Raw genomic sequence first — 13,422 nt, 5'->3', positions numbered from 1 at the left:
TGGATGGATGGATGGATAGATGGATAGATAGATGGATAGATAGATAGATAGAAAGACAGACAGAAAAAAGAAACTAAAAGGCTCTGAACAGTCCAATAAAGCCAGGTGTAGGTGTCTTATCCTATAGTTTATAATGACAGAGACAGCACACATTCAAATACAGGAAATGTAGTCCCCAAATAAGTTCCAATAATACATCTAACTCACAAAAGCTAGAGATAAATGAACACAGAAAGAAATCAGGACGCCAAATGATGATATTGAATTTGTCATAGGTAGAGGAGGGAATGTCACAAAGGCTTGCTTAATATAAACTTGAAATAAAATACAATCTGTAAGAACGCCTGTATAGACCTGTTTGGGAAAAGGTTGTTACTATCCAATGCTATGTATAGTTTTGGATGGAAGCTAGCACAATTAGCGCTTTCACACCGGAGTACTCAGGATCTGGAACTTGTCCCTAGTGTGTGCGAACCTTTTCACCCCCAGATAGTCCCTGCTAGAGAGGTGGTACTTTCCTGGGGATGAAATGGTTCGTGGCTGTGTCGGCCACACTAACAATTTCTGATTGGCTGCGCAAATTGCAAACCACGCCCCGTAAAACTCAGAAAAGTTTTGTGAAGCCGCCATTTTATTTGCATGCATTAGCATTATTAGCATTAGCCCAGCGCACCAACGGAGAGAGACTAACTTATGGCTAGGGATGGGTATCGTTTGAAATGTATCAATTCCGGTTCTGCTTATCGATTCCGGTTCTTATCGATTCCGGTTCTTATCGATTCCCCGTTTCAATTCCAAAATTGTAAAAGAAAGAGGTCAAACGTTTAGATATAAAAAATATCTTTATTCTTTTAAGCTTTAACTGACATTTTTACAAATAAAAAATATACATATAATACAAATGTATTGCACAATAGCTGTGCTTTATTTTAACTGAGCTATGCCTGTGGCATTACATTGTGCCTTTTCTTTCTTAGTGTAGTGGAGCATCACTTCAGAGCGTTCACCGCGATCCATCTTTGGTGTTATGAAGTGACTGAGCTTGTGAACTGTCTACGGGAGGGCGGGGGGAGCCTCGCTGCGGGGCAACTGTGGACCTCTGTCGCCGCAACTTACATGATGCCGTTTAAAAAAATTAAGGGCGGTGCCAGCAGTCAGCGTACCGAGCCGGCCGTCAATGGCCCGCTTACGACCGGCCGTTCTGTGAATTCTCCAGATCACACAGATGGCCAGTCCGCCCTTACCCTGGCTGTGTTCCACCGGGTCACCGCGGCGCAGACGGACCCGTGGCGCAGACGGACCCGCGGCGCAGACGGACCCGGTGGAATACAGGGTCTACCGCATTTAGGAACCGTTAAAGGGAAATGGAAACACTTTTCAAACTGCTTTCCATGCGACAATATTACCATTAGGAAATGTATTTATCTAGTCTATTTCCAATGTAAACGATCGAGATACGCGAATTTACTTTTTGAAATACGTGCCTAATGACCATGGGCGCTTCCATTGCTCCGGGACTTTTCCAGTGACGTCACTGAGTGGGTACGGCTTCCTGGGCCAAAGCTCAATAACAAACAACATGGCGTGCAATGCACCAGTAGTTTACATTACAAGAAAACGGTCGTCGTCAGGAGTTTATTGTATTGCCCCAGGCTGCACAAATGGATTTTATACGAAGAAGGAAGAAGTACATTTCCATAGGCTGCCACTAAAGGATGAGAAGCTGCTCAAAGTCCAGTCTGGATGCCTGGTTCAACACAAAACATTGGATTTGAAGCCAGGATCTGTTCCCACAATATTCGATTTCTCAACGTATGCAGTCGGGAACACCGACCGTCCCAGCACGTCGGCCGCGCAAGACAATGACAGTGTCAACAAACGTGAAGTTCGAGCCACCAAACGAGTTGCTTCAGCTGCCGAGAGAGAGGTAAATATTGCAGCACTACCAGATTACTAGCTCACACATGTATTTACTGACACAGTGTGACCTTATTAATTAACGCAATCGCGTCCAAACTAAATGGTAGCTATTATTATGACGCACAATAGAGAATTGGGGGTGTTCTATAGCTCAACTAATTAAACTGGCATACACACGCTCATCTGTCGAAAACAGCCCTAAAAAGGCTAGTATTGCTATTGATGGATGGTATTGCAGGACCCAGAGCGCACGGAGCACAGAGCGGACAGCAGATAACGGAATTGCAGTTGTATTGCTTATAGATTATCAGAACATTTCAAAGGGGACACAGCCCCATTGGATATTAACCTATGGATTAACTACATCATCGTTTTTATCGTTGTAATGCCATTGAAGACCAGTTTAGACCAGACAATGAGGAAGGTAAGCCGTTAGCCTGGCGTATGTTAGTACCTAGCGCCACTTGTTTTGATGTACGTTTTTGTGGATAACCTCGCGAGTTTGTATCTTTCAGTGTTGAGGTGGGCACCGTTAGATTCTGTGTCTCCTTGCGATCATAAACGATGTGTTGGATGTGCGGCTAGGATAAGTAATAAGGGAGCTAGGAGTGATTTTCGGTGCAGTAATAGGTTAGCATTTTCGCTCGGGGCTAATTCAGAGGCTCACTGTTAGCATTGTGTTTTTTAAAAAAATTATTCCGGATCGTATGCCACTCTATTCGACCGAAACGGTTCATAAGCATAGGCCATGGGATGCCTGGTAACTGTAGATGCTTCCACATCAATGTCATCTCCCGACGAATAGTCAAATTCATCGTTCAAAACGTCGATCTCATTGCAAAATTCCTCCATCGCTGCCATATCTGCTACGTTGTGTTGACTTCCGGTGGAGCGAAGACCCACCCAGTGACGTCACCATTTGGGACTCCCCTAATGGCGACGGCCTGGTCCCGGAATTCCCCACCCGGCCGGCGGATAATTAATTTTCTTTTGACGAGTAATATCATATACAATAAATATTACGATCAATATCCATTGTAAAATGAATAAACTACCGGAATATTATAACTGTAATTGGTGTTTCCTTTCCCCTTTAAGCAGAACCTTAATTGTGTATTTTGTATGGGTACCCGGTACCCGGCATTTTCTTATCGGTTCTCATCTGGAACCGAGTTTTGGTTCCCAACCCTACTTATGGCAACACAAAAGAAAACATGGGAGCGGTGGAGTGATGAGGAGGTGTCTTACTCGGAAGACGCGACCCAGCAGCTTCTACTGAAGCCAGTCCCAAACTCCGGGGGACTTCGGGTGGCAGTATACGCCGTGAAGTGGTTTGCGGCCTGCCAGTAAACCCAAAGCAGAAGAAGAAGAAGAAGTGACGTCAGCGGCTTCATTTGCCTAATCCTCCCTCGGGGACTTATTCCAGTGAGAACGCGATCTACTAAGACAGTTCGAGGGACTGAAGAGTTCGGGGGGAACAAGCTAAGTACTTGGTGTGAAAGCGGCTATAGACTCCGCATTATAAGAAGTAGACAATTTAAAAAACAACATCACTAACACGGTCAACCCCAAAAAAGGCAAGAGATTTGTAGAGACCTTTCAATCGTAAGGAAGCCACGCCTTAAAGTATAGCCTGCTTTATTGTCTATTTTACTCTAACTTGGACCATGATTTAAAAACGAACATCAATGTGTATCGAAAGAGACGTTGAACTAAAGATTGACACCGTATTTACTTCTATACCATCGGACTTATTTTGCAGCCAGTGGAGTCGCCCCCTGCTGGCCATTTTTATACTTTTTCGACACTTCGCATCGGCTTCACTTTTCAGATCCGGACGTTGCTGCTCGAGCTGGCATCAAAGAGGGGCTGAACATATAAAATCACTCGCTAACTGTTGTTGTTGTTGTTGTTGTTGTTGTTGTTGTTGTTGTTAACTTGAAGTTGTGTTTCACTGCCTTTTTAATGACACCCATAATGATTCCGTCTTCCTCTTCTATCTCTTTACATGCTTTCTTTAAACCTCTCTACTTTGTTGGCGCCCTTCGCCCCTCCCACTCCCTCCTCCTCTGATAAAATCCATCCAATCAAAATGCACTATGAAATCCTTCATCGTGTTCTCCATCCGTGCTGCGCCATGACATGTGGTGGTGGTGCTGTGATGATGATGATGATAATGATGGTGATGGTGTGCCTTTCGCCCCATGCCCCTGTCCAAAAAAAACACACGACCAACCCCACCTCCCCCCCACCACCCCCACAAAAATGTCTCTCACCCACTCACAATGTACTTCAACTTACCAAAAAAATATATATATAATAACCACCCTTCCCATTCATCTTTCTACATCTTGGCAAATGTAGAATCTGGTTGGTTTGTAATTTATCTCTCAAAGCTTTCTGCTGCATCCTCATTGGTCATGCGTACACCCCTCCCCCCCCCCCCCAACCCAACCCATTCCTCCCCCATGACCAGTCCTAACCTTGACCCAGTGCATGTGCTTCCTGGATGATACACTCTTTGTGCAGGTACTCAAAAGTACTTTATTAAATTCCCTAGGACATTTTAGAAGACACAGGTTTTGAATATGTAGCTAGGGCTGGGCAATAAAGCTCAAATCCAATATCGCAATATCTTTATACCAAAAGCTTTGTTATCTGCAATATTTTAGGGTTGACTTTGAGTGCTTTTTAGAACAATATTTACAATAGATTGAATGAAATATCATGATTATAAGGATGTAATGGCTGAGTGAAATAATACAACAACTGCTAGAACATAAGATAAGAGAACAACAAGAGAATACTTAAGCTGTTCTTATTTACAGTTGGTAGCTATACCAACATCATTTAGTATACATTAGTTAATTAGTAAGTTAGTGACGAAGTGACTATTTTAACCAAAACCACAGTATTTTTCTCAACGCTACAGAAAACCTTTGTTAGATAAACTGAACGAAGTTGTTTCCTGTGATAACTGATATTTGAAAGGCTGTATGCATGTCAGGATCAGAAATCGACATGCATTTCTGGACAGGATGTGTTAAAAGACAAGATATCCAAAATCATCACAATATCAATCAAATATATATCGCCCTGCTTTACTTGGAAGAAATGACCATAATACAAATATAATCTCACACTCTTAGTGCAAATAAATAAGTGAATGTGTGAATCGGAGCTTAGTGTGTGGTCTGCATGTAGGCCAGCTCTTTCTTTAATAAGTGTGCTGCCATGCCGAAAGTATGCCTGCACCGAGGCTGCTCGCTAACCCCTCCTTCCTCCCCCTCCTCTTCCTCCTCATACTCCTCTTCCAGCCTTGCCTGTCAACCACAAGATGCCAAGGCCCCTTCAGGACGTTTGGCTGTCGTACGTTAGTCTGTCTGTGGCATCGTAACAGAAATCTCAAATCCATATGGAGACAGTCGCTCCCTGGTCTCTACGGTCATCTTCACACTTGCTTTAACCCATAAGACCCAGACCCAGTTCTACTCGTGGGGAAATTAAGGGGAACATCATTTAGAATAAATAGACCACATAGAAAACATTTCTGACAAGTAAGTCAAGTAAAGTAGTGTCAACGTTCTGAGTAGTGACACTTTGGGCTTTAATGGTAAAATAACTCTTATTTATAACTTAATTAAAGAGATTTTTTGGTTTAAATTAGTTTGAACATTCTTTGAATTGAAGAATAACAACATATCAACTCAATATAATTCAATCAGCCTGAATTAACTGAGCAGATCATAATCATATTTATAGTTGTGCATATGTCACTTTGGGTTTACTGTGAAAGTGTAGGGTTAAAGTCCCGATCAGCGATGTTTATCTCATTTGTTTCATATCAATTTGATCAAGAAAAGTTGCCACAACAGGTTACATGTAATAAAGGACATGTTACGTCAGCATTTTAAATCTTAAATGGCTTGAATTTGACCTTTAGCAACCAAAGAAAAGCTTTTGAAATGTAGCTAGTTCTGTCACGTGTTAGCATCGCACTTGGACATGTTGTCATGGGAACGCAAAGTCACATGACCTGGCCCATGACCCCCCAGACTGTCCAGGGTGTGTCACTCAGGGACTTCATGAGATGGAAACAAGGCTAAAGCTGTATAAGGAACTTTCCAGAACATTTAAATGTCTACCACACGTCTTTTTTATCCAATAGGGGATGGCGCTAATGTGTCAATGGACAATAACATTGGTGTGTGCTACGATGAATAGCATCAAAGAGAAACAGATGTATGCGCTGACTTTCCGGAACGACCTAAACTCAGGGGGGAAAACCCAAGTGTGAAAATGCACCAAATTTCTAGAACACGATTCCACGATGGCTGCCGCTCTCAGTAGAGAAGACACGCAATCTGATCTGGAAAGTAAACCCAAAGTATTAAAAGAGTTGCGTGTCACAGACAACCTTAAGCCACGCTCTTTAGGTGTGTGTGTGTGTGTGTGTGGTGTGTGTGTGTGTGTGTGTGTGTGTGTTGTGTGTGTGTGTGTGTGTGTGTGTGTGTGTGTGTGTGTGTGGTGTGTGTGTGTGTGTGTGTGTGTGTGTGTGTGTTGTGTGTGTGTGTGTGTGTGTGTGTGTGTGTGTGTGCGTGTGCGTGTGTGTGTGTGTGTGTGTGGTTGACCGGCACCGTGCAACATGCTCCATCCTGTGAGGCCTGCCTGCCCCCCAACGATCAGTGCATTTGGTTCTTAGAGGCGTTCTGCTGTACCAGATTGGATGATGAACTTTAGACTCTTTGATTTCCTTATTTCCTCTATTTCCCTTCTTCTCCTTGACTTTAAACCTTCTCTCTGTCTTCCTCCCATGTCTACTTGCATCCACTATGAATCACTAAGTTTGCAGTTATGTTTTGTTGGGTTCGATTCCCCCTCTCTCTCTAACCTCTCGTTCCTCCGCTGTTGGTTTGGTTTGTGTGTTGTGGGAGACGGAGGTTTGCCTGTAGAGCGTGTTCGCGGCGCTGACTGTGTTTCCACTGTGCTGTAGAACAACTTCATCAACTTGAGCTTCCTGAGGCTGTTCAGGGCGGCCCGGCTCATCAAGCTGCTGCGCCAAGGAGAGACCATCCGCATCCTGCTGTGGACCTTCGTGCAGTCCTTTAAGGTATCAGTGCCGTGCCCGACTAAAAACCGCTTAGCGCCAAGATCGCATCGTCGAATTCTCTTCTCACTCAACACTGACTTTCTTTAGTCCTCCAGAAAGACACCCACCGAATATAACGTGGATGGACAGTTGGTCAGAGGTTGTACATTCGCAGACAGAGATGCTTTCTTAATAGTTCGAAGACGCGCCTAAACCCTTTGTCTGATTGGCCAGGTTTGCCCTGGCCAATCAGAGAACTAACAGACATCCACCAAGTGTATTCCCAATGAGACAAAACGTTAAGGATATATTAAGGTTTATACCGTAGACTGTGGAGGCTTTCAAAAAAGGCCTAAAAACGCATCTTTTTAGAATAGCCTTGAACTAGACATTGTGCCATGCGGGCATGAATGTCACAGCTTTTATTCTGTTGTTTTAATTGTTTTTTTATTGTTGTTTTGTTTCAACCCCCCTTTTAATTTTTAATTTTGTAGCACTTTGAGTTTGTTTACGCAAATGAAAAGTGCGCTTATAAATCAAATATATTATTATTATTATTATTTTACTAATATAAACGTTGCCGAAAGCACCTAAGTCGGCTATTGCAACCGTTTGGAATATCAACAATGGGAAAAATTCACTTTTTACAGAGGTCGCGTTAACCGATATCTTCCGTCTATTACAGATTTTTTTTAACAATGACGGACAAATCTGAAAGCAGTCCGTCATGTTCACAGATTAGAACAAACTGGGAACAGCGCTAAAGTTTCAGAGTCAGAGTTGTGTAAAGGCCGACGGGTAATTCTGGATTTTGACAGAAGTTTTTCGATCCTGGCAGCGAAAAAGTCTATGGCGCAACCTCTGCTCCTTAGTCCATAGATATTGTTGATGTTGAACATGTCTGGGAGGAGACGTAAAAAAGGGAAAGATAAGAATATATCTTTATCGTCATCATCACGACGACATTTCTTTGGACAAACAAAATGAAAAATATGTATTGCTTTGCAGAAAGATAATAGTTAGTTGGTAGCATAGTTTAAATATTGTCACAGTACATGTAAGGGCTCTCACAAATAATTCCTCCCTCCCTCTCCTCTGGGTAGGCTCTGCCATATGTGTGCCTGCTCATCGCCATGCTCTTCTTCATCTATGCCATCATCGGCATGCAGGTGAGGACTGCCTGCTGCCTGTCTGGAATGTTGTTGTACTTTTAAGGTTCAGCAGGTTTTCTCTTCATATGTGAAACGCTTCCGGCAATGGAAAGTCCCGTCTTTCACAACTTCTGTATATATTTCCACTGAGCCGTTAGAGCTGATACTCTGCTACAGTAATGGGTTGTTCTTTGCATTTCTTTTCTTCCTCCACGGTTTAGTTGTTTGGGAATCTGGCACTAGATGACGAGGGTGGGGCCATTAACGAGCACAATAACTTCAGAACCTTCATCATGGCCCTGATGCTGCTGTTCAGGTGAGTGTTGCCTTCCCTTGTACACACACACACATTAAAACATTTTAATTATTAGTGGCAGCAGGTTGTTGTTGTTGTTGTTGTTGTTGTTGTTGTTGTTGTTGTCTTCTCCATTTAAAAACGGTGTTGTAAAAACCTGTGGCAATGAAATAATAGTTGTGATTGAATCAGTCGATGTACGGAGTCCAGGGATGCCAGACACTGCCCAAGATCAAAATCGAAAATCGGACAGCCCTGGCGAATAATAATCGATTATTCGACCCCCCCCCGCGGGAGAGGATAAAAAGGGCTGCTGTTAACGTCGGTCTGTAAAACGGAATTGTGCCAAAACTACGCCAACCGGCTGCGGAGGGAAACCCCCCCCCCCCCTTCACTGGAGAACTGCGCTAAAACCGCTGATCACAACGTTCACACTCTGTGGTCACGAAGTACTCCACTTGCATTTGACTTCATTTGCACTTGTCAGTTTGAAGTACTCTTGAAGAACTCTTCTTTCCTTTGTTCATCTTTAGTTGAGTTCTCACTCCAATAAATAAGTGGTGTGACCAATGGGCCATTTCCAATTATTAATACTATTACTAGCATTAGTCTATATTTTGGTTGAAACTACGACAGGAAAAAAAAAACATAAATAATAATAAAAAAATTATAAATAAAATCGAATTTAAAAAATAATTGTAACGGATAATCAAATAATCGCTGGCATCCCTAATGGAGTCAAAGTCAACTTTATTGTCAATCTTCCAGTTTGTGTACAGACAGAGAGGTCGAAATATTGTTCCCACAATCCCGAATATAATAACAAATGTATATCAAATGTAAAAATATGTGTGCAAATATGTATATATATACACAGTCAAAGACACCATTTGACATGTTCACATTAAGACCTAACTTCCATGATTGTACGATGAATTCTGATGTTCCCAAGCGGCCCCAAAGCTCCAACACTCTGAGTGTTTGGGCACTCAGTGATGCCTTCTGCACTTGCTATCGATGACGTGCTTTCTCATGTGTTGTCCTGTGTTCCCCTCCTGCAGGAGCGCCACGGGCGAGGCGTGGCATGACATCATGTTGGCGTGCCTCGGCGGTAAGGTGTGCGACCCGGAGACGGGGAACAAAGAGCCTGAGGGTGGAAGCACCTTCGCCTACACCTACTTCGTCTCCTTCATCTTCCTCTGCTCTTTCCTGGTGAGAAGTCAAAGTCAATCTTCTCGTTAGTGTGTACAGACAGAGAGATCGAAACAACCCCGAATATAGAAAGAAAGTATATAAAAATATGTGCAAATATGTATATCCCTATATGCACACATTAAGACCTAAATAAAAACACAACAACAATAGATATAAAATAACAGTCACTTCAATATTTGAAAATGTACATTAGTGCAATATTGTCCATAGAATGTGCAAAATATTATTGCAGCGTAAAAAGTAGAACTAAACTAGAGAATAAACCAGTTCTATAATCAAAATGTGATGTATGCGTGTTGTTTTTCGTCCAGTGCTTCTCAAACTGAACAAAATGATATATTATGAAAAACTATAAAATACAATACACGCATTTGACATGTTTATATGAGGACCCGCTTGGTGGTTCTAGAAATATTTTATATAAAATTGTGTTTTCTAATTCACTTATTGTACTAAGATTATTTTTGTAATCATGCATGGTATTTTCAGCAGTACCCCAACGTACCCCTAGGGGTCCGCGTACCCCCATTTGAGAATCACTGGTTTAGACAACATCCAATTGCTTCTCTTTGCTACAGGCACACATTTTAAAAACCTCTACTTTCTTTGTGATGACTCACGGTGTACACGTTTGGATATATGTCTCAATTTGGATCATCTGTTTAGTACACTTCTATCTTGTAGTATGTGAGTTTTGGACATGGTAATCAACGACGGCTGTTGTACATTTAAAGGTGGGGTAGGTAAGTTTGAGAAACCGGCTCGAAGTAAACTTATATTCCATGGAATGCTCTTAACATCCCGATAGCAATGAATATCTGAAGTGCTTTGACAAAAAATCCATAACAAATATCATCTCTGGAAGCCGTGGCGCTGTAAAAAGCTCGACCAATCATCTGAGCCGGCTAAAGTAACTGGACGGCCTACCTGCCTGTCAGCCTTCCATCGGGGCACACACTTACCTCGTGCCCTCATTGGTCATGTGTGGTTCGTGTGTGTTGGGGGAGGGGCTCTGTGAGGAAGTGGCAGATTTTTTCCGGTTGTGTTTTTTCAAATTCTCGCGCACTCGAGCCGGTTTCTCCAAAATTACCCCCCCCCCCCCACCTTTACCGGAAATTACATTGATTTGAAAGGCAATTTCAACCGGATCCGAAAACATTTCACTGCCGGTTTCGAGTAATATTTACAATAAGAAGAATTTAGAGAATTGATCCTGATAGGCTAAGGGTTCAAACAGATCGATTAAGATCAGGCTTTGTTCTCACTTGCCTCTCAGGGCTCACATGGATGGATTTATAAATAGATGGATATATATGGATGGATAGATGGATAGATAGATGGATAGATAGATAGATAGAAAGACAGACAAAAAAGAAACTAAAAGGCTCTGAACAGTCCAATAAAGCCAGGTGTAGGTGTCTTATCCTATAGTTTAATGACAGAGACAGCACACATTCAATACAGGAAATGTAGTCCCCAAATAAGTTCCAATAATACATCTAACTCACAAAAGCTAGAGATAAATGAACAGAAAGAAATCAGGACGCCAAATGATGATATTGAATTTGTCATAGGTAGAGGAGGGAATGTCACAAAGGCTTGCTTAATATAAACTTGAAATAAAATACAATCTGTAAGAACGCCTGTATAGACCTGTTTGGGAAAAGGTTGTTACTATCCAATGCTATGTATAGTTTTGGATGGAAGCTAGCACAATTAGCGCTTTCACACCGGAGTACTCAGGATCTGGAACTTGTCCCTAGTGTGTGCGAACCTTTTCACCCCCAGATAGTCCCTGCTAGAGAGGTGGTACTTTCCTGGGGAATGAAATGGTTCGATGGCTGTGTCGGCCACACTAACAATTTCTGATTGGCTGCGCAAATTGCAAAACCACTCCCCGTAAACTCAGAAAGTTTTGTGAAGCGCCATTTATTTGCATGCATTAGCATTATTAGCATTAGCCCACGCACCACGGAGAGAGACTAACTTATGGCTAGGGATGGGTATCGTTTGAAATGTATCAATTCCGGTTCTGCTTATCGATTCCGGTTCTTATCGATTCCGGTTCTTATCGATTCCCCGTTCAATTCCAAAATTGTAAAAGAAAGAGGGTCAAACGTTTAGATATAAAAAATATCTTTATTCTTTTAAGCTTTAACTGACATTTTTACAAATAAAAATATACATATAATACAAATGTATTGCACAATAGCTTGTGCTTTATTTTAACTGAGCTATGCCTGTGGGCATTACATTGTGCCTTTTCTTTCTTAGTGTAGTGGAGCATCACTTCAGAGCGTTCACCGCGATCCATCTTTGGTGTTATGAAGTGACTGAGCTTGTGAACTGTCTACGGGAGGGCGGGGGGAGCCTCGCTGCGGGGCAACTGTGGACCTCTGTCGCCGCAACTTACATGATGCCGTTTAAAAAAATTAAGGGCGGTGCCAGCAGTCAGCGTACCGAGCCGGCCGTCAATGGCCCGCTTACGACCGGCCGTTCTGTGAATTCTCCAGATCACACAGATGGCCAGTCCGCCCTTACCCTGGCTGTGTTCCACCGGGTCACCGCGGCGCAGACGGACCCGTGGCGCAGACGGACCCGCGGCGCAGACGGACCCGGTGGAATACCAGGGTCTACCGCATTTAGGAACCGTTAAAGGGAAATGGAAACACTTTTCAAACTGCTTTCCATGCGACAATATTACCAATTAGGAAATGTATTTATCTAGTCTATTTCCAATGTAAACGATCGAGATACGCGAATTTACTTTTTGAAATACGTGCCTAATGACCATGGGCGCTTCCATTGCTCCGGGACTTTTCCAGTGACGTCACTGAGTGGGTACGGCTTCCTGGGCCAAAGCTCAATAACAAACAACATGGCGTGCAATGCACCAGTAGTTTACATTACAAGAAAACGGTCGTCGTCAGGAGTTTATTGTATTGCCCCAGGCTGCACAAATGGATTTTATACGAAGAAGGAAGAAGTACATTTCCATAGGCTGCCACTAAAGGATGAGAAGCTGCTCAAAGTCCAGTCTGGATGCCTGGTTCAACACAAAACATTGGATTTGAAGCCAGGATCTGTTCCCACAATATTCGATTTCTCAACGTATGCAGTCGGGAACACCGACCGTCCCAGCACGTCGGCCGCGCAAGACAATGACAGTGTCAACAAACGTGAAGTTCGAGCCACCAAACGAGTTGCTTCAGCTGCCGAGAGAGAGGTAAATATTGCAGCACTACCAGATTACTAGCTCACACATGTATTTACTGACACAGTGTGACCTTATTAATTAACGCAATCGCGTCCAAACTAAATGGTAGCTATTATTATGACGCACAATAGAGAATTGGGGGTGTTCTATAGCTCAACTAATTAAACTGGCATACACACGCTCATCTGTCGAAAACAGCCCTAAAAAGGCTAGTATTGCTATTGATGGATGGTATTGCAGGACCCAGAGCGCACGGAGCACAGAGCGGACAGCAGATAACGGAATTGCAGTTGTATTGCTTATAGATTATCAGAACATTTCAAAGGGGACACAGCCCCATTGGATATTAACCTATGGATTAACTACATCATCGTTTTTATCGTTGTAATGCCATTGAAGACCAGTTTAGACCAGACAATGAGGAAGGTAAGCCGTTAGCCTGGCGTATGTTAGTACCTAGCGCCACTTGTTTTGATGTACGTTTTTGTGGATAACCTCGCGAGTTTGTATCTTTCAGTGTTGAGGTGGGCACCGT

The 13,422-nt window shown here is 42.8% G+C and overlaps 1 protein-coding gene across 1 annotated transcript in view; it reads left to right on the top strand.

Moving 5' to 3' along the window:
- LOC117443349 (voltage-dependent P/Q-type calcium channel subunit alpha-1A-like) overlaps positions 1-13,422 on the top strand; it is a 76,902-nt gene that overhangs the window by 13,374 nt on the left and 50,106 nt on the right. Inside the window, exons 8-10 of the mRNA XM_034079338.2 lie at positions 6,914-7,030; positions 8,113-8,178; positions 8,382-8,476. Of these exons, the coding sequence (XP_033935229.1) occupies positions 6,914-7,030; positions 8,113-8,178; positions 8,382-8,476 (278 nt within the window). The remainder of the gene's footprint in view (positions 1-6,913; positions 7,031-8,112; positions 8,179-8,381; positions 8,477-13,422) is intronic.

This window comes from Pseudochaenichthys georgianus, unplaced genomic scaffold (genome assembly GCF_902827115.2).
Source record: "Pseudochaenichthys georgianus unplaced genomic scaffold, fPseGeo1.2 scaffold_590_arrow_ctg1, whole genome shotgun sequence".
In the NCBI taxonomy this organism is placed as follows: domain Eukaryota; kingdom Metazoa; phylum Chordata; class Actinopteri; order Perciformes; family Channichthyidae; genus Pseudochaenichthys; species Pseudochaenichthys georgianus.
Note: the sequence above shows the minus strand (reverse complement) of the source record. Positions and strands in the feature narration are given on the sequence as shown.